A 21,899-nucleotide genomic window follows, 5' to 3' on the forward strand; every position below is an offset into this window, starting at 1 on the left:
CAAAAATTACTTCTGCATCGCAGATTCCATAATGAAGATGACCCTGAGATAGCCCCAGTGGAAATCCCACATTGCTAATTTGTTAAGTAGGGTAGAAGCTACTTATTTTGCTCTTTGCTGTTCGTATAGATGGTACTGAGAGGGTATCTACCAAGTATGCACAGCCTCTTGGTGTCTTGCAGTTTGAAGGCTGCCACTTGTGAAATTGAAGAATAGACATACAAGTTATGTCTTCAGTCTGACAGATGCTTCACGTCTGGACTTTCTCCAGCTGCTGTTACAGCTTGTTGCTGGATTTCAGCGCAGTTTTGTAATTGCACACAAGAATGCGACTGCACACTCACTGCCAGTGAAGTGGAGGCTGATTTGAGCTGCACAGGGGGAGCCTTGGGTTCAAGCAGGTTGCTAAAGGTGAAAAAGTGTGAAGCTCAATTGGATTCTCATGCTAGTTTAAAACCTTCAAGATAAACTGCTAGGACATGGGTCCTGAGAACATAGTTTTGACCTCAGTGTGTTCATGTGTGTTAATATTTATGTTAATAAATTCAATGTCCCAGGAAAGTTTCCAGGTCCCAATGCCATCTGGCATGGTGTGATCTCCATTCATACAGCTGTAGCCTCCAAACCAAAACAAAGCATGTGTGCTGCTGGCAGGAAAGAACGATTGGCTTGGCCTGTGCTGACTGCTGAACCATGCCAAGAATTATTTAGGAGAGTGCCAAGGATCCTTTAACGATTTAGAAGTACAGTTGATCATATTCCAGTGCATGAGCACTGTTTAATGTATTCATATGGACAACAGGCTACAAACTTCCATTCTCAAATTATTTTAAATATTCAAATTCTATCTGTAAAATGTCACCAAGAATTGCAATGAGTAATATTTATTCAGGCACTGCTTTCCAATATAAATTAAATACATCTCAAAATATCCCTGTCAGGATAGAAAAATAAATCTGCATTGTCACCTCCATTGCACAAACAGGAGCACTGCAATCAGAGCAGGAGTGCTGCAGTTTAGACTTCCCATTCGTAAAATTTGTGCAGATCTATTAAATTGTGTTTTGTGTGGATGAGAATTTCAGTCAAATAGGTCACTACTTACTGGAATTCATTATGAAACTTGTATAGTAGAATTAGCAGATTTTAAATCCGGATTTGTTTTCTGAGTGTCAAGGCTATTCAGCAGAATTGACACACACCACTGCACATCGCACTGTGATTTCAACCCAGAGGCTGTAACTCTTTGACCCATCCTTGTAGGAAGATGCCAAATGATGCAGAATTCACTGTTCCCCTAGAAAATTTGTTCCAAAGATTAAAAAATCACAGCTGAAAATATAGTACTTTGTTTTAGTATGAACTGCATAGATTTTTTTCTTTGAATACTTGGATTGCCTCATCCTTCTTTTCTGCTAAGTTTTCCCTTAGGTTTAACAGCTGCCAACCATGTGTTTATGTACCATTGACCATGATAAACTTAGCAGTTAACTGTTCTTCAGATGATCTACATACTTTGCTAACAAATATTTTTAAGGCCTCACAGGTATTCTTGCAGGTTTTACCGAATACTTTGAAAGAGCAGTGGCACACTTCTTCCAGCTCGTTGCTAAACAGAGTTAGTGCCTTTCAGTTAGTGTCTTACACTCACCTTTGTCCCTGGGCACTGCAGGACCTCCCTCGGGTCTGATTGACCAGATGCTTGGGGTTTTGTGAGGGTCACACACAACTTCCTACCATAACCTGTATTTCTTTGCTCCTGGATATATGTTCTCACATCTGACTCTGTTAAAGTATATGCTATTGATTCATATGCTTCTTCTTTGACTTCCTTCTCCTCCAAGAGAAAAAAATGCATTAAGCAAGTGTCATCATCAGGATTTCTTAAAATATCCTATTTCGACTGTGTCTGTATTTTTCTTCAGTATTTGGAAATTATTTTTTACTTAAAATGCTGTCCCAGACATGTTTTCAGGGTAACAGAGAACTACTAGTGGTGATGATTCAAGAAAGACATATTTTTCTTTTTGTCATTCCTTTGGACAGAGAGAAACAAAAAAACATAGGTGAAAGTACCATGGTAACCTTAGTCCAATTAAAAAAAAAAATCAGCAAAAACCTGCTATAATTAAATATTTCAGTAGTACTTAGAGGCCTTGACCCCACTACACAATGAATGTTGTAAATCATAAAGAGAAATCCTGTTGCCTTCAGTGAATGATTTGTACTTACATTAAATATTCAGTCTCCCCTTTCTTCCCCCCTGCTTTCAGTGGGGTTAGCTTTTTCCTGGGGAGTTCTGTTATCAGGTCACTTCCCTTATCAAATGCTTCCTGTATCTCAAGTGTCACCAACTAAAACTAACATATCCTTTGGGTAGATCTGGAGCTCCTTATATCTCTAGAGTGGTGAGGACATAATCAGCAGGGAAAAAGATCCACATAGTTATTTCCTGTAGGTGAGGACAAGGAGATCAAATTCAATAGTAGTTGACTTACAATTTCTCAATATTCACTCATTTTTTATGACAACTGAAAACTGTTTTCTCTGGTAGGAGATCTCTATACCCAGTGAAAATGCTGTTTTATAAAATGGGTAGAAAGAGACAAAGATGTGATACCAGAAAGCTTATTTTCTCTGTGATCTTACCTCATGACATGCTCTGAATTTTAAGGCTTTTTCATCCAAATAATGGTAGGTGATAGTCATAGGGGGAGAATACTTGGTTAATGTGAGCCACTTTTAAGCAAGTTGAAAAAGGTGGTTGTGACGAGCAGTGACATTTAGAGGCAGAGATGTCCATTCCTTCAGGAGAGTCGTCTAATCTGGAGGCTTTTGCACAGTAGTTGACTTGAATACAATTTCGGGATGCAGTGCTCTACAGAAGACATGATTGAAAGACTCCTGCATTATCACATCAGTGCATTTATTTGTGTATGCAAAGTGTAGAATTAACTGTAACATCTCAGTCGTTTAGTGCTGTTGGGACACATTCAAATTTTAGTAACACCTTGATTTTATCTGGATTTTTTTTTGTTTCATTTATTTCTGTATACTACTTGGTGGTAACATTCATTGTATTTGTTTGGTTCACAGTGCTTAGACTATAACATTTTGTGAATAATCTGTCCCCCTCTTTTTTTTTTTTTAAGAATAAAGTTGTTGTTGACCACTTGTGACAGAAATAAGGGAATATAACAGACTTACATTTATGTGTACTCGTCCATAAAATATCCCATACCCAGTTTAAAAGTTATAGTGCATTAATGATGAAATGCTGGTGGTCTTTAAGCACAGGTCAGACAGGTGTCCAGGGAACATCTCTGTTATCATTCTCTTATCCCTGCTTTTCAGTAGCTGGGACTTTAAATGTGCAAGACAGTCAGCAGCAGCCCAAAGCTGAACAATTTGTATCTGACTCCTGCATGCTGCAACTGCCTTTCCACAAGCTGGCAAGTATTCTTTTCTCCTGTTATTTTAAGTTAGTTTCCTGTCTTTCTTACTCTAGAGGAAATTATTTTTCCTCAGGACACTAACTTGAAAACTTAGTATTAAACCTAATCTTAGTTTCAAAATACTGTTAAGCTTTCCTTCTATCTTGTAATCAAATATTTAAATTTTTATCTCCACTTAGAGGTTTACCATTTATAGGTATGTGATGGGCAAGAAAAGTTGGTAGGGTGATCTTTCATCACTGGAAATTAATCTTACCAACTTGGTATAATTAAATTCTAGTGAAAAGTTAAATTAAATTCCGTGGTCTTAATCTGGAAGAGTTTGCTCTCACCTTTGTTTAGTGGATGTGATTCTAATAGCTTAAGGTGCTTTTATCTGATTTTATTTTCCTCTTTTCAGGAAGAACACAGTTTAAAGTGGTAATTAAAGGACTTTCTCCAAATGAAGTCACCAGAATTTACACCCCTCTGCCTTTGGATAGAAATGATGGTACATTTCTTATGCGGTATCGGATGTATGGAAGTGTCATGAAAGGCTTAAAAATTGAGATACTTTATGGTGATCAGCATGTAGCTCGATCTCCTTATATTTTGAAAGGTAAGAGTATTTTCTGATTTAATGTAACATATCGAAGTTCTGAATTAGGCTATAATTGACACGGCAATACCTGAGCTGTGGTCATTGTGGACAGTTAGAACTGTTGTGAATCCCCCATGTGCTTGGCAGGTTCACAATAATGGAGCTTCATTTTGCAAATTAATTTCACCTTGATAACACAAAATCTAGTATTTCTGAAAAGAGAAGAATATTGCTGTTTTCTCAGTTACACTGCTAAATTCCAGAAATTACAGGGAGGATGATTTCCCAGGAAAACTTAAGAAAACATAGAATAAAAAATGACAAGCCTCTGTAATGTCTACATATATATGCCTACATGTTTGGGGAATTATGATTGTTGGAGAATCACAAATACAGACTCTCAGTGCTTTGTTTTCCCCAGGACCAGTTTATCATGAATATTGTGACTGTCCTGAAGAAGACCCTGAGGGCTGGCAGAACATTATGTCTTGTCCATCCCAAGAACCTCAGATTACAAAAGACTTCATTTCTTTTCCCACCATTGACCTTCAGCGAATGCTTAAGGAAATCCCAGCAAAATTCAGTCAAACAAGAGGTGCTATTGTTCATTACACTATTCTAGATAATCACATCTACCGTCGCTCCTTAGGGAAGTATACAGACTTCAAAATGTTCTCCGATGAAATGTTCCTGTCACTGGCAAGAAAGGTATCAGTTTAGATCATGTAAGACAATTAAGGCAATATCACAGAATCACAGACTGGTTGGGCTGGGAAGGGACCTCTGGAGATCATCTAGTCCAACTCCCTTGCCAAAGCAGGTTCATCCAGATCAGGTTGCACAGGATCACCACCTCTAGGCAGGTTTTGAATATCTTCAGGCAAGAAGACTCCACAGCCTCTCTGGGCAGCCTGTTCCAGTGCTCTGTCACCCTCACAGGAAGAAGTTTTTCCTTATATTCAGATGGAACTCCCCGTGTTTCAGGATGTGCCTGTTTTCCCTTGTCCTATCTCTGGGCACCACTGGAAAGAGTGTCTCTCTTGACACCTGCCCTTAAGATTATTTGTAGGCATTGGTAAGATCCCCTCTCAGTCATCTCTTCTGCAGGCTAAACATATTTAAATATGGCAGCATCACATCTGTTGTTGTATCTTCAGATTTATAATTCCTGAAGTAAGATTTGACTTCTGTTTTTTCCATCAAGACAACAGTGTATCTAAGGGGTAATGTGTGGGGGCTGGCCTTTGCAGTAATGAAAATGCTAGGGATGCTGCCGGGGCAAAGTCCCGACTGCCAGCCATTTCCTGGCTCCTTTCATACTCCATGGCTTCTGAGTGCTCCTTTCATACTCGCTTGTAGGGCAGAAACTTGAAATTCATACCTTTAAGCACAGCTAAATCTATGAACTATGCGTTAGGTTTATTGAATCTGCATGACGTAAGAGAACTGAAGAATATATGTAAGAGTGACAAACACCGTCTCTCTTTATGTTATTATCCTTTCTTGGGTATACATTTAGGTTCGTCTTCCTGATGTGGAGTTTTATCTTAATGTTGGAGACTGGCCAGTTGAGTATCGGAAAGCTAATGATACACCTGGTCCTATACCTGTCATTTCATGGTGTGGCTCTGTGGATTCCAGAGATATAGTCCTTCCAACGTATGATGTAACCCACTCAACTCTTGAAACACTACGTGGAGTCACAAACGATCTCCTTTCCATTCAAGGCAATACAGGTAAATTAGAGATCATGGATTTAGAGAAAGAACTGTGATTTCCATCAAAGAAGCAAGTTGCATTCAAATAACGTGTTAAAGTCTTCAGTTCACAAGTGCCCTAGGAGATCTCTTAATACAAGTAGGTTAGTCTTTACAGATTGTAACAGTTTCAACACTGCCACTGAGGAGGTGTATAAGAGGGATTTAGAACCAAAAAAAGTACAGTTTGCAATATTGGTGAATTTTGACTTAAAGGTACCCAGAAGATACCTAGTGTGACCTGTCAAAAGAAAATATAATTTAAAAGCCTTTCTTCTCACTGAAGGACTCAAATATGTTTCTTCTAATCAAATAGTAATTCTTTGCCTGACGGTGTTGTGGCCCAATGTTCTGTTTACAAAAAAATGAATTTGAATCCTGAAAGAAGTAAGCTATTATGCCACAGCTCTTTCAAATGAGAAAATATTGTCTGTATAAAAAATACCTCAGAGTGGGATCTTCTGAATTGTTTTTCTAGCTTTGAAAAAAGAGTCAGTTTTACTGACAGGTGTCTTCCTCTCCCCCAGAAATTAATGAATACTTAGGGATCAGACACATGGCATATTTGCAGTACCTAAGGAGTAAAACTTGAGTGAGAAGTTAATTATTTTTATTTAATTAGTTCTCAGATTCTCTTTTCTTTATTAGTTTTTAAATATTTTAATTAAATTGTCAATTCAAGGCACTCTGTGTTTACTGATTTAATACAGCTGCATTTCCAATTAAGAGACAATAAAAGAGTACTCCACTTAGTAGGCACGTCAAGGAAATTTTCAGCAGAAGGGTAAGGAAGGACATATTTAATGTTTTTAAAAGCAGGCAGTAAGCAGAGATGAAGTCTTTCAGGCTCTCGCTAAGTATCTAGAGGACACAACATAGCTACTTATTTTTCTTTTCAAGGCATTGTTAAGTGATTCCTCAGGGACCTAATTAAATTGCTGGGTAACAGAAGTGGGTTTTGCTAAAGAAGTTTGGTTATTGTGGCAGACTTTATGGATGAAGTATTACTTTAATTATTAGTATTTTACTGATATATTTTATTATAATCCCTTATGTAGCTTTCAAGATAGTTGAAGTTATTTAAATAAAAACTTGTCTAGTGGAAAAGCAATTTTCTGATTTTCCTTGTATAAGCATCTCAATTTTTCATCACAAAATTCAAACCAGAACTGAGAGTTTAACCCTATGATTCATAAGTGATTATGGATTCACTGGGAGAAACCATGCCTGTTTTACCATGTCTCTGAGTGTAATGCCACTGTCATACCAAGTTTCTTATTTGCATTAAACATACAATGACATTTCATTACTGTTTGCTTTTACCATATCTCTCAATTGTCATAGGTCCATTCTGGGAAAACAAAACTGAGCGAGCTTTATTTAGAGGTCGAGACAGCCGGGAAGAACGTCTCCATCTTGTCAAGTTATCCAAGGAAAATCCAGAACTACTAGATGCTGGAATAACAGGATATTTCTTCTTCAGAGAAAAAGAAAATGATCTGGGAAAGGTTCAGCTGATGGGCTTCTTTGACTTCTTTAAGGTAGCAAGCAAAGTAGAGTTTTGCTGTCAAGTTCTTACAAGCTGAAAAGACAAGGCTTACTTTTGTTGATTCCATTCAGTAAATAAAACAATTATGCTACACTGGGAATACTAGTCCATGTGGGGTAGGTAAACCACCTGTAATCAATGTCTTCTGTGACACACTTGTAAAGAAAGCCAAGAAAGACCCTTAGAGAGAGATCTGGGCTTACTTTCATTTTTATTTTTGAACAAATTGAAAAATTTGATTTCTCACCACCCGTGTTGCTTTTATTTGGGGTAAATATGAAAAGAATGGACACAACTTGGATATACTGCAAGTACATTATGGATGTCAGGAAGAGTCCTTGGAGTAACAAGTTAAACTTTGTTGCACTTTAGCACACAAATTACACTGCCTCAGACATATAAAAAGTAAAGAAGACGGAGTCCTATATAAAGCCATTATAATACATACCAGTTGAAGTTCTGTTCCAGACACTGGTATATCAGAAATGCTGAGAACATCTGCCAGAGCAGTGCAGTCATGGTTACTTTTAGTATAATATTTCAGACTATTTTATATAAAAATATATGTTCCAGATTATTGTACATAATAATGGAATTTTAAGTCAGAATAAATTACTGGTTTTGAATTTAAGCATAGATTAGTTTATTTCCTTCCCCACTGTACCCCTTACTCTATCCTAAGACGCTTCAGTAGAATACCCATCAGGCAGTACCTGTGACACAAAGGTTCTTGACTGTCAGTGTGTGGTTGAAGACATATCCTTCTTCCGTTATGTTATCCAGAACACCATGAAACTACACCTACTTAGCACTAAAATGGGTTTGAAAATGAGAATTAATAAACATGGTTACTTCTTGCTTGTTAAAATAATCATTCTTCCAGTCAGAGTTCCCATTCTGATACAAAATGTTTCGTTTTTTTCCCTCTTCATTTTGTAGTACAAATATCAAGTGAATGTAGATGGCACTGTAGCAGCTTACAGGTTTCCATACCTCTTGCTGGGTGATAGTTTAATATTGAAGCAAGATTCCCAATACTATGAACACTTTTATAATGGATTAAAACCTTGGAAACATTATGTTCCAGTTAAAAGAAACTTAGAGGACTTGCTAGAGAAAATAAAATGGGCTAAGGTAAGTTCCATTACAAATTAATGTTCAAAGTGATAAGCAAACATAACAAGAATTTATCTTAATATTTTCTTCTTTTGAATTTCTACCTACATATTTTGCATGGAGTCTATCAAGATCCTGGGATAAAGTACATTTTGTTCTTAGTATTAGATGGGAAGGCCTTAATTGAAGTAACCATCTCTATTTAGGGCAGTACACAGGAGTTCATTTTAGGTGTGTGCAGAAGTGTTCATGAGTCAGAGCCTTAGTATATTCACTAAGGTACTTGTTAAAGAAACAACCAGAATCCTAGATACTACATAATTAATGCTATAGGTTTTTTTAGGCCCTGACTGTTCTGAGAGTACTGTAGTTCTTCATAAGGAATCAGAGGGGAATACTAAAAGCTGAAATATAGACCTAAAAAACTTGAGAATAAGTACATGAATTCAAGCAGAGTTATTTTTAAAAGGAAGACATTGGATTCCACTGCATAAGAGAATACAACATCTGTGGGTTTGTCTTCTGTAAAACTAAGTATGTCTGGGACACATCAGACCTGATTTTGAAGCCTTGGGCAAAAAAGTAGAGCAGTAATCAATCTGAGTTTTCAGAATTGTACAGTTATTCCTGAAAGGTGTTACTGATGGCCCTAAGGTACCAGTTGTGACAATAAAAGCAATCCAGTATTTTTAAACAAATCTGCAATTTAAAGCATGCCTTTGCAGTCTACCAGTAATTTCAATAAAGTTGCAGATGTGAATAGCCTGTTTAATAAAACTTCCATTGCCAACCAGGCTTTGAGCAGCTCACTTATTTCTGTATTATTCACTTGTTCAATCTGAATTTTCCAGGAAAATGATGAAGAAGCAAGAAAAATTGCTAAAGAAGGACAGTTAATAGCAAGAGAATTACTTCAACCTCACAGGTTTTACTGCTACTATTATAAAGTGCTCCAGGTTAGTACAATAGATCACTATTACTGTCCCCCAGCTGCTACTGCTGCTGATGTTATAAATTTCACATTCAGTCCTTACTTAGATCAGTAGCAGATATGGTTCATATTCACAGGAGATCAGTGTGAAGAGCTTTGCTAAAACCTGCTTTATCATTAAAGAGGCAACCTTACATAATAGTTGTTTTACAGAATCAGCAATTTTATTTTTTTGTCCCCATCCCCACAGTCAACCCTGTTTTCAGTGTCACTTGGTATGTGGTTTCTAATAGATCTCTGTAAGAGATAATCTGTATACAGTTTTCTTCCTTTCTCACACATATCATGAGATACTCCGTTGTATTAGAAAACAATGCATACATGGAAAAGAAATTACCGAAGTACGGCTAGTGGAGTGGTAGGGGGTAAGCAGGCCCAATAGTTATTGCTTCCCTAGGAGATGCAAATCTCTAGTGAAAGAAGTTTCTCTTCTCTGAAAGTATGAATTTTTTTTCCTGTTCTACTTTGCAGTTAAATGTCAGCTTCAGCAGCCACAGGTTGTTACAAAGTTTGAAACTGTTCAGTGTACAAAAATGACAGCAGTATCTGCACAAAGTGCTTAGAGGCACAAATAATGACAATATTCAAGTTACCATTAATAATAGGCAAAAACATTAAAGAGTGTTTTCAGAGGCAGTGTAGCCTCTGAAGGTGTGTTATAAAGACACCTTGTACAGAAGTTGTAAACAATGACATAAGGAGGCTAGGTAAAGGTAAGCTTCTGAGTGGAAGGGAGGAGGAGAATTTTGTTTCATGAATTATATGTTGGTGCTTATAGCATTCTTAAATGTTGTTTACATATTTCAGGAATATGCCAAACGTCAAGCCAGCAAACCTGAAATACGGGATGGAATGGAACTTGTACCTCAGCCTGATGACAGAGACTCAGTATGCAGTTGCCACAGGAAAAAGCCTTTAAGGGAAGATCTATAACTGTACTGGATGGAGAAAATCACCCACTTAAAATGCAAGAATAAGAATTAAGCTGTGAAATCTAAGACACTTATGCACTAGCAAACATTCTTAGTTATGTATTCTTGTATTTTCATACCCTTTTTCACACTCACTCTGATCTACAACGTTGGTTCCCACAAGTTTGGCTCCATGACCACCACCAAACAGATACTGAGCCTGTAATGGGGAGCATCTAGGGAATTTGTTTGATGTACTGCATCATCAGGAAGAACACAGTGTTGCTTGTGTTCCAGCAGGGACCTATTTACCAAAGTTTTGTGAGGAACCAATCACCACAGAAGATCTTGTCATGAGTTATTCTAAAGGAGCATTTGTAACATACTAAAACAGTGTTATGATTTCTTCATAAAGTTTACCTCAATTTTAGATGGATTCTTTTACACAAAACAATTTTCTAACTAGACAAAAGGAATATTTGATATTTACAGGTATCAGATCTGGTCTTGCTTTGAGATTATTTTGTGGTCTATGACAGATAATAGAATAGACAACATGATATAATACTCATCAATTTTAGAGGAAAATGGAGAGGAGGGGGAGAGACTAGAATAATATGTTTATAAGCATCATGGCTGTGAATCACCAAAATTAAATGCTGCTTTAAAGCAGACTGTGTAACTATCACAATCACAATGTTTCTAGTGCCAACTCTGAAGACTTGTTCCCTGCCAGTGACTGTATCTGTGAATATAGACACAGATCCACAAAAGTACTTGGGAATTTCAGGCCAGGTGAAATACTGGTGTCTTAGTTCAACAATAGCATCTACAGTATTCTAGGCTACTTGAAATCTGAAATTTGTTAGCAGAGTTTTAGGCCACCTAGGTTTAACTTTTGTGTAGAGCTATGGAATGCCACCATCTTTTTCACTTGGCTTCAGGACTACTTTTTCCTGTGCCTAAGTCCCCTGGGGCATCTTACTAATTTCCTGAATTTGGATCATGCCTAACCTTATACTGAAATCAGAGAGTAGATCAGACTTCATTGTTTGGTTCACACATATGATGAAAAACCCTATGCTGTGCTTTCTGTGTAATAGTGTAGGGGTTAGAGTCCACATTAAGCAATTGGGAAGCTAATTGTCCTCCTTGGTTTGATTTAAAGCAAATTTTGAAGAGAATGCCTTAGCTCCAGACTAGACAAGAGGTCTTCAGGTCTTCCACTTAAGTTGTGCAGCCATGAAACTAACAATGCAAAATTCACAGGATCAGAAGGAGCTGGTCATACCATTGCAATAAAGCGTGTCTTTGGGTGAGACAGAAGAAAAATCCTAGTCCTGGATGTGGCTCCAAATATGTCTGTTGATTTTTACCCAAGTTTGTCTACTTCAAAATGCATAAACAGTCCTGGAAGGAGACACCGATACCAAGACCAGTGCCCACACACCCATTTCTGTCCTTTGCATTTTCACTGTGGCTAATGTAGCTGCCTGAGGAGCTTCCAACTCAGCTACACTTGGATTATACCTTTCCTGGATACCAAATTCTCCCTACCATTGCTTTGGTGCACAAAGTTTAGTGCTCTAAACCTCATGCTGGCTTAATTCACAGTTCTTTACTGCAAGTTACTCGTGTAAAATTTCTGCATTAGAACAGGAAGAAAGGCTAGATTTTTCTCTATGCTAAATATGAAAAGAACTTCAGGTTTCTAAAGAGGTTAACCCATCCATCATTTATTACATTATGCCAGTTAAGAAAAAATTCTGTAGTGTGTTGCTCTACCCATAATCCTCTTTGTTTTGGTTCTAACACTAATATATATAGTGGTTGTATTTTTATTTAGCATGACAATCAGTCCTAGAACTTCAGACTATACAGATGTGTTCAACTGGTCTGACATAAAATTTTCTACATCAAAATTATGGAAGAGGGTTCCATTGCTGAAGCTGACACAACTGAGTATGGGCTTTTCCTTTTATGTGTACAGCAATTTTTACTGTATGGTATGATCCTATTTTTGATATCGATTATACCATGTGCATTTTATATTCACCGATATTTTTGGAAGTGGTGTGCTCAGCAAAGACAATTAAGCATACCAGATGGTTGAAGCAACAAAGTTTTCTGCATATTTCAAACCAAAAGTCCAAAATTTCTCCATTTTTATTTTTAAAAACGGGAGCGAACAGGCGGAGTCATGATGCATACTTTCTAGTTCTTTGGAAGTATCTGTGTAGGAAAACTTCCCTGGCTTGAAGTCTTTCAAACTGGAAGAAGAATCACATTAAATGTAAATGTAAATTATGAATATAAATAAATGTGAATATTTCATCCCTCCTTTCTTCCCTCATAAAAAAGAGGAAAGAAACTATTCTAAATTCTTCTCTGCCAAAAAGCTCTTTGCTTTTATAATAAGCATCCCCTCAAAGCAAAAGCTGTTTTGTCACAGAATGCCTTACAGATGCTTTTATAGCTTACAGGCAAGAAATATCCTGAAAAATATGAATACGTTCATCTTCCTGACAAAATTAAAAAAACAGTGTAGACATAGTGGAACTTTTACTAAAAGTCCATAGTACTTTGAGAAAATTTGGTTCAATTTATAACTATAGATCTTCCAAAGATAAAAGCCTTTCTTCTTTCCATTGGTGGTACTACATGCAATTTAAATGAAGAGCAATCATAACAATTGCCCCACCGGGCCAGAAAGGATGTCAGACCTATTTGAGTTTGATGACAGGATGATAACCATTGGCCTAGTGTGTTACAGGAATTGTTAAATACTCAGTAAAACCTGTTTGTGCAAGTAAAGTGTAATACATACATTATAGTATTTTTAGAGTAGAGTCTACTAAAGTAGTTCTAGAACAGCAGCTGTTCAAAGGTATAAAAATCTCTTGTTGGTGGTAATTTTAAAAAACAGTTACCGTACCAGAGTACTGAATTTTCCTGTAGTAATTTCAGCTTTTAAATACAGGGAGTAAATCTGTCCTGTTTTCATCAAGGGTTTTATCAGTAATGACAGAGACAGGTTTATTTGTTTGAAATAGTATTCCCTAAAGCCCAGGGCCAATGTTTTCAAACATTGGAATCTACATAGAAGGGGTCGGACAGTTGGTCATGCAGAGCCTTTGCTTAGAGTTCTTTATTTTTAGATTCTTTTAGCCTAAACAGTAGTTTCCTACTGTGAACACTGCTTTTATGTTACATCATATATGTCCTAATATATTTAGGCACCCACATTTGGAAATACCCAACCTCAGTTTCATTTTGAAATGAGAACTAGTAAATCATGATCTGTTGAACATAAAGGAGATAAAAATTCATATATTTTTAGACTGTATTTCTTGAGATTTACCTCAAGATAACCAGTAGACTAGTTTCATAACAGTATTATGCCAGGCCCGCCTTGTAGATTCATAATTAAAAAAACCCTATAATCAAAGCTTGTCTGATGGAATGTTAGATTCAAGTGTCCATCCTGGGAAGCATACGCCCGACATTTATTACATTATAAAGTAAATTGTTTAGTTAGGGAGGAGAGCTGACAGGGAAAACATACATCACCTGTTTGAGCACTTTTGAGAAGCTTGCAAAGAAACTGTAATAAGGAAAAGAATCATTATATAAACTTATGATATTATCAACTCCTTTACTACTGCAGTTTTCAAAAGTTTTGTCTGTAAGGGCAAGATTTTTTATGAATATACTATTGTTTAGGTTCACAGGATTTAACCACCAGAATCTTCTTGCCTCTGAATATTTTTACAGCATTTTAAAGAGGCTATAGGAGTACTGATGCTTGAGTTTCGAGTACAGTGCTTCTGTTTTGAGTCATTAATAAGAAAATCTCTACTGCAGAGAGCTATGGCCCTAATTTTGTGTTTTGCTGTAAGATTAAGGGAAAAATGGCTACATGCATGTCTGTTTGAAGTAATTTTAGACATCTGTAGGAATTACCTTTATCGAGTCCCATCATGTGAGCAGTGATAAACCACAAGTGTATTAGCAGGAATGTGGCCAGCAGATCAGGGCAGATGTTTCTTCACTTCTGTTTGGTAGTTGTGAGACTGCAACTGGAGTACTGTATTCAATTTTGGACTCCTCTGTACAGGAAGTACGTTGACGGTCCATGTTGACCATGGACCACCGAGGTGATAAAGGGGTTGGGGCACATGGTCTGTGAGGAGAAGCTCAGTGAGCAGCATTAGGTCAACCTTAAAAAGAGAAGGTAAAGGAAAGATTACCCTGCTGAACTCCAGAGGGAGGGTGTAGAAAAGATGAAGCCAGACTTCTCAGAGGTACACAGCAGAAAGCCTACAAACCACAGACACAAGCTGCAACGTGGGAAATTCCAGTAAGATAAGAGAAAAAAAATCTTACACTGATATCCCCAAGGAGATGAAGCTTGGCTACATGACCTCCAGATTCTCATTATTCTATGAACTACATTTCAGTCATACAACAAGCATTTATGTAGTCACATAGCAAAAGGATGAAAACATGCAGCTCTTCAGTGTCTCCAAGAGGCAGTGTAGCCTTTCCGTGCTGACACTTTTGACTCTATTGATGTTTATGTCTCCTCTGATAATATTGAGAAAGTTTTGCAAGTATTTGAATGTTGGATTATAAAGCTGTGAAATTATATATTAATATTATACATTATTATTATATATTACCACAATATATCATAGTCGTGCAATACACAGAAGATCTCACAGAAATAGAATGTATTGATTTGGCATTATATGCCTGGATTGAAAGTGCAAGATCTGCTTGTTCAAGAAGCTGAATATACACTTTACAGGAATGAGACAATTACAAAATGTTTTGAGTACAGTTATGAACCATCAAAGTTATTAATTTAAAGCAGTCAATAGGAATATTAATGTACTTTATAAGTTATACATAAATATCAGCGTGCTCTGTAGGCCACTGGTGAGTGATCATGACATATTCCTATCCCACTCCCAACTCTAAAAAAATCAGTCAGGATCTGTACAGTAAGGTTTTATTTGCTAAAATATAAGATACAGAAGAATCAAAAAAAATCATACTTCTGACATAACCACTCAAGCAAAATCCTACAGAGAGGAAATTCAATTCATTCTGGCAAGTGTCCTTAAGATCATTTACTTACGCTGTTTGGCAAGAAGAGTTATTTAAAAAATGTGAGGAATGTATGTTGCTGATAGAACCTGCATTTCTGCCAATAAATTGTGCTTTCTACTGCCTTATGAACAAAGGTACTTTAATGTGGACTAACCCTTGCTGACAAACTCTAACATGTCTTTTCACTCTACAACCATTCCCATAGTATTTAGACTTTGGTATTTCCTCTATTTCCTGAAAGATTCACTTGTGTTTGTAAGGTAGTCAACCATCTCACTGATCCCAAACTTCCTGCAACTGAAAGTGAAAAGTAGATGTAAATTTTAAATACCTGATTTGTACTAAATTAACTTTTGACTCTTTAAAAAAACCAAACATTTAAAGGTGGTACAGATCACTTAGATTATGACTTCATAATAATCATAAATGTTTGGCAAAACTTAAATGCAAGTACTACATACTTAAGGTGCAGAATAATTCTGAGTATTTCTTGTGGAATGGTTTCCAAATTTTGATTACCTGCAGGAAAGCAAGTTTTCTGTGACAAAATGTTGTCTCAAATCAAAATATTCCCAAGGATCTAGAAAAACCGTGACTTTTTCCTGACTATTAATAATGCTATATGTATAGTGAATTAATACTGTGGCTATTGCTATTTACTCTTTTGCAAGCTAATATGATATATTTCCCTCATTACAGTTCCATTCCAGTCACAGAAACACACACTAGCAATGGGATCTTTTATTTCAAGTTGAGAGACACAGGAAAATTGGTTTTCCCTGTAAAACATGAGCCAATCAACTCAAAAACAGGCAATCTGTGCACTGTAAGATGCCAGTTGGAATGAGGTCTCCTCTAGGGACAGGTACCATCATATGGTTGTTTATGAACCAAATGAAATCTTCAGGAAGTCCTTCATGAACACACAGCTCTGAGTCCCATTCACTAGGAAATTCAAGTATTTACTTGAATCTGATGATTGAACTACCTCCATATGCAGTAGGTGTTTCCTCCATTCCAGTCCCAAGTCAGTATTACTCCAAAGACAAAGAGTTCTTCTGCTCATAAATTATCACCTTCAACCTTCTCAAGCACCTATGGTCAACTATCAAATGTGTTTGTTATATTAATTTCATATTAAGTTACACCCTGCTTTGATGGCATGCAGTAATGTGTAATAGTTGTCTGACTGGATTTGTTAAGTAGGTTACTAGATGCAGTTGTCATCAGTTCCTTGGTGGATTATCTTGTTAAGGAGGCCATTAAAAATCACTTTTGATGGGGAATACAAATTATATTTACATAGGAAGGCCAAACTCTGGTCCCATTAAAGTAAATGGCATTGGATTTTTTGCTGAGTTCATTCAAATTTGTAGCAAAAAATAAGGTCTTGAAGATTACCTGGTCCAATGAAAAAAAATAAGGGAAAAGCACCTACTATTCATAGGCAAATGAAAAATTGGCTTGAATATCTTTGAGTTTAAGGCACAGTACATTTAAGGCTAGCTAAGCAGTTTCCTATTTCTAGGAACTTGATATCTTTGTCCCCCAGACCAATTCTCTTGAATGCCTTCATCATTTGTCAAGACTAGCTAATAACCTAAAGCAAGTAAGAAATTATGCAAAACTGGAAGACTTATGGTGAAGAAACGTTTATTTCTTACCAGTTCGCTCTATTTCTTGTGGTTACACTATCAAGCACAATTTTAACAACTTATGCCCAGATATGAAGAGCCTAATAAATGTGGCTGACAAACCGTGATTTTCAGGGCAACAGAAGCAACATCAACTCCCACTGAACTCATAAAATTGGCCCTTGAAAATTACATCATATCAAATTGTAGTCTCCTAATTGCTTCTGGTTTGTTCCAAAGGAATTCTCAGTTCTTTTGAAAAAGAGAAAACTGATAATGATACTAATAATGATACTGTTAATGATACTGGTCACTTATGTAACCCAGTGCAATAAGTAAGAATAAATCCAGACATTTTCTGTGTCTTCTTGCTTGAAATGGTTTGGCTTTTACTGCAAAACTGTGTTAATTAATCATCTTATTAATTTTGAACTTCCTGAAGTGGGTCACTATGCTACATTGTCCTAAGTAAATAAATGGTTAAAGTCTCTTTTCCATACTCAGCAACTGCATGGGAAATAAATTTTTTTCTGATTAAGTAAATATATTCTGATAGTTCCCAAAGACTTATAGTTGTTGCCTGAAAAGAATAAAGAATAAAACTAAGCTAAGGCTCTTTTTCACACAAGAAATATTGTGTATTGAATTGAATCAAAACCTATAAAATTTCTCCTCTTTTACTTCTTGAAAAACCATTGGATCATGAAGAATCAGCTGTTCATTGATTGCTGAGACAGATTTTCCCTTGGGAAAGAACACAATCAAAGAAAACAAATCCTGAGTGACAAAATTAGTGTTCTGACTTCACAGGAACACTTGCTGCAGGCATGGAGCTGGCAGGTACTCCCTTGGTTGGTATCTTAAGTTCTGAGAGCCATGACACCTCTCCTGGCATTTCCTTGTTATCAGGCAGAATTCACTTACAGTAGGGAAACTATCCCCTGTATTTTCAGTTAGACTAGAACTTATTACAGGGTCTTCTCCATTCTTCTATTGAACAATGTTGTGTATTTATATTTATAGCTACCTATTTGTATAATAGTGTACATACATATTCTTCCCATATCGTCCGATTAATACTTGTCTGGATTTAGCTTTGCATTTTAATTTAATATTAAATTACATGTAATTGCTTTCTGTAATAAATCTTAATTTGGAGTACTGATGAAGATGAAGGCCTCTGGCAAGAGCTGGCTCTTAAAACTGGCCTGAGTACCTTTCAAAAGCTGTCTTGTGTGTTAGCATAGCTGGGCCTGCTTTCAAACAGAATTTATATTACTTGCACAGCTTTTTGATCACTGTTTCAAAGTCTTTGAAATCAAGTTGCAATATCATCATCAAATCTAGGGTGTGTTTTTTGTTGTGCTTTACATCCTCTTCTTGGTTCAAGGATTTTGAAACTCTTTGTTACATAAAAGGCAAAAGTTTTTATGAAACAGTATCTCCTGGCTTAATCAGTAGAGGAATTCTTCTATTTTATCTGTCTGATTTTATCTAGCTATCTGATCTAACAACATTAGCCATATTTAAGAGGTTTATTTTAAAATAAAAAAATAATAATAAAAATACTTTAGTTGTTGTTTTGGGTTGTTTATACGCATATGATAAAGTAAATATTACAGGATAATATGCTACATGATAATAAGGTTTAATAAATCAAACTGAAATGAAGTTTCTTCTTTCTTTAATGTATTTAAAATTTCCCACTCCCTCAGTCTGGATCTATAGTGTGAATATGAAAGTCATCTATCAAGTCTTCACATTATGGACAAAGAAAATCAAAGTAATACACATGCTGCTACAGTGTATAACTGGCCACAGTTAGGTTATCCAGAAATGAAGGGATTTATTAGGTTATCTAGTAATGTCTGATTTAAGAAACAGAGATTCTACCTACTTACTAAAGTGAAGTACATTACATAAAAATACAAAGGGACATATATATCCATTTTAAAATGGATCTATAGGGAGATTAAATCGCGTTTCTTCAACTGTCATTGAAATCAACTTTGTCGTCAGTGGGTATTATTTCCTCCTTCTTATATTATTCTTTAAGAAATTAGATATTCTGACAGGGAGGATATCACCGATGTTCTCCTTCCCGAATGCTCATGAATTTGACTCTAATTTAAACTCTTAAACTATTCAGTAATAGAAGTACCATACTAAAAAAATATAAAATTAAAAAAAATGGCCGAGTCACCCCCCAGCAGCCATTTGACACCCCTGGCCTGCAGCAGGCTGGACTTGCTGGGGGGCACCAGCTCCCTGAGTCACCCCCTCCTCCTGGCTTTCTCCTCAAGGAAAAAGGTGGGTTTCTGTGCTCATTCCCAGCTGGTGGGAAGCACCTTTCTCATGTCATGACATGAGTTTCAGCTTGTGGAGACACCTGCCATTCAGGATGAGGGGGAAACAAGCACTGTGGAAAGATAAATGGACCCAGAAATGTAAAATGGGGGGTAGTTTCATCACTCAGGCACTGGGATTGCATTCTGTGATCTTCATGAAAGCTGTTAGTTGGAAAGGACCTGCAAGGATCATCAAAGTCCAATGCCTGGCCCTACACAGGACAGCCCCAAGAATCACACCACGTGCCTGAGAGCACTGTCCAATCATTTCTTGAACTCTGTCAGGCTTGGTGCTGTGACCACTGCCCTGGGGAGCATATTCCAGTCCCCAACCACCCTCAGGGTGGAGAACCTTTTCCTAATAGCCAACCTAAACCTCCCCTGAGACAACTTCACACCATTCCCTCTGGTTCTGTCACTGACCACCAGAGGAAAGAGGTCAGTGCTGGCCCCTCCTCTTCCCCTCGTGAGGAAGCTGTAGGCTGCAATGAGGTCTCCCCTTAGTCTCCTCTTCTCCAGGTTGAAGTACTATGTTTGATAAACAAAGGTGAGTGGGGGGACAACCCTGGGATTTTTCCATAAATTTTGAGCTTTTAATACAGTACAAATATTTTTTGAAGCATGACTTTTTGTATGTTCAAAATTACAGACCAAAACAAGAGTTTTTGGGAGCCATGGATCTTCAATCATCAGTTTTCCCCTTGGAGCTTTCTTAAACCAGTATCTTTTGGAGAGTAAGATGTTTTTTATATACCAAGCTGGTTTTATTTTTGTGTGTGGTAGAGTTCTAATCACATTTCAATCAAGAAAGAAGAAAAATTTGTATGAAAAACCAATTTCTTTTTGGCTAGGAATATTTCCTGAGGCTAGGTACTCACTCGGATGGAAAGTGACAGGAGGTCTATGATTAAGTAATTAGCAATAAGAAATACTACCTCAGTATGTACATCATCTCATTAGTATTTTGGATCATTTTCTACATTTAATTTTCACATGTTTTGTTGCAGATATGTTTACACATAGTAGAAAATCTTGCATCTTTTCTCACATAAACCCTTGCTCTCTTTTTCTCCCTCTAATAATGAGGTTTGTATAGGTGTCATCACTGATAGGGCTGCTCTTCGCTGGCTGAAAATGTAGAATCTCATTGGTAGTAATAGAAATGGTGTTTATATATCAAAAAGAGAAAGATCTTTAGTAACCACTGCCTGTGATTAATTCTGCTGAAGGAGAAACATTGATAGCTGTTCCTTTAGTCAGAGGCTGTATCTTTTGTATTTCTCTAGAGATAATAGAAATTATGTTCTGATTTATGAAGATCAGAATCATAGTATTTAGACATCTTTAAGTCCCTTTAGCTCATGCTTTTTCTGCCACTGATAATGCAGATTTGTTCATTGCTAGATACGTTTCCCAGTCTAGTGCTTACATCTTCCAGGAACTATTCTTGGTTTTCAGTTTAAGCAGTCTTTTTCTTACTTCTTAGTTTATTGTTAGTTTCAGGAATAATTTTTTGTTTATCTTAAGTAGTTCTTTTCTTCCTTGTACTTAGAAATGTGTATCCCATTTATCTTTTCAGGAAATCAAGCTTTTATTTTGCAAGTATTTGTGTCAGTTTGAATCCTTTCTTCTGCTTTTCGGAAAAGATGCACTCCTCCTCTGATTAGTTTGTGTGGAAATTAAAAAAAAAAAGGTCTGTAATATGAAATTAAAGACCATGTCATTATATACCAGATAAAACAGTTTGAATTAACATTGGATAAGAAATTATGTGTGTGCCATCCCTAAGGATGATCCCAGAATTATTCCCAACTCCCACTGGTATCCTGTTCAGCCTCAGGTCCATCTCTCATCTCCTTTCTGCTCCCTAATGATACCCATCTGTTTTTTGGACCAGCTCTTGAGAGAGGCCACTCACAAACCTGCTCCCTCTTTCTTTGCCTTTCAATATATCTGCTCTTTCCCTTCTGTGCCCTTCTGTGTAAATCCTCTTTTTTAGTTCAGGGCCATGTACCTACAGAAGTCATTCTTCCATAAGTAAGGACCTGTCCTACATGTTTGCTTGTCCAACAGATGACTGTAATTCATCAATTATACATTTATTATCTGTTATTACTTAAAAGAGGGAGGAATAGTATTCTTTAAGAGTCACAAGCAGTTACTAATGGCCAGAAAAAAATTCAAGGAAGGATATGATGATCTGGTTTTATTAAAAAAAAATAAAATTAGGTAGTATTAAAACATTATTTTTCAAAGTAGCTCTGTTAAATCTAAGCTGGAGAAGAGGAGCTGAGTTTTACTCAGTAATTATTTCCAGGACAAATAAATTGAGGGATATACATGTGGTACTGCAAAATATTTTCTAAGTAATGAATGTAGCACTGTGCTTTATACCAATATGTATTTCTCTTTGAAAGCTCTTTCACCATTAGCTTTTTCTGAT

General features: G+C 36.6%; 1 protein-coding gene across 5 annotated transcripts in view; it reads left to right on the top strand.

Annotated features, from left to right (window-relative positions):
- LOC127467640 (protein O-glucosyltransferase 3-like) overlaps nucleotides 1-15,599 on the top strand; it is a 62,441-nt gene extending 46,842 nt beyond the window's left edge. For 3 of the 5 annotated variants that reach the window (XM_051779797.1, XM_051779798.1, XM_051779801.1), the window contains 7 exons: nucleotides 3,856-4,053; nucleotides 4,457-4,743; nucleotides 5,555-5,771; nucleotides 7,137-7,333; nucleotides 8,281-8,475; nucleotides 9,309-9,413; nucleotides 10,256-15,599. In XM_051779797.1, coding sequence (XP_051635757.1) covers nucleotides 3,856-4,053; nucleotides 4,457-4,743; nucleotides 5,555-5,771; nucleotides 7,137-7,333; nucleotides 8,281-8,475; nucleotides 9,309-9,413; nucleotides 10,256-10,381 — 1,325 coding nt within the window. In that variant the 3' untranslated portion in view covers nucleotides 10,382-15,599. Of the gene's footprint in view, nucleotides 1-3,354; nucleotides 3,457-3,855; nucleotides 4,054-4,456; nucleotides 4,744-5,554; nucleotides 5,772-7,136; nucleotides 7,334-8,280; nucleotides 8,476-9,308; nucleotides 9,414-10,255 lie in introns of all 5 variants that reach the window. The other 2 variants (XM_051779799.1, XM_051779800.1) reach the window with 2 other exon arrangements.
- Nucleotides 15,600-21,899: the final 6,300 nt, after the last annotated feature.

Source organism: Manacus candei, unplaced genomic scaffold, assembly GCF_025592945.1.
Source record: "Manacus candei isolate 608988 ecotype Guabito, Panama unplaced genomic scaffold, ASM2559294v1 h1tg000014l, whole genome shotgun sequence".
Classification (NCBI taxonomy): domain Eukaryota; kingdom Metazoa; phylum Chordata; class Aves; order Passeriformes; family Pipridae; genus Manacus; species Manacus candei.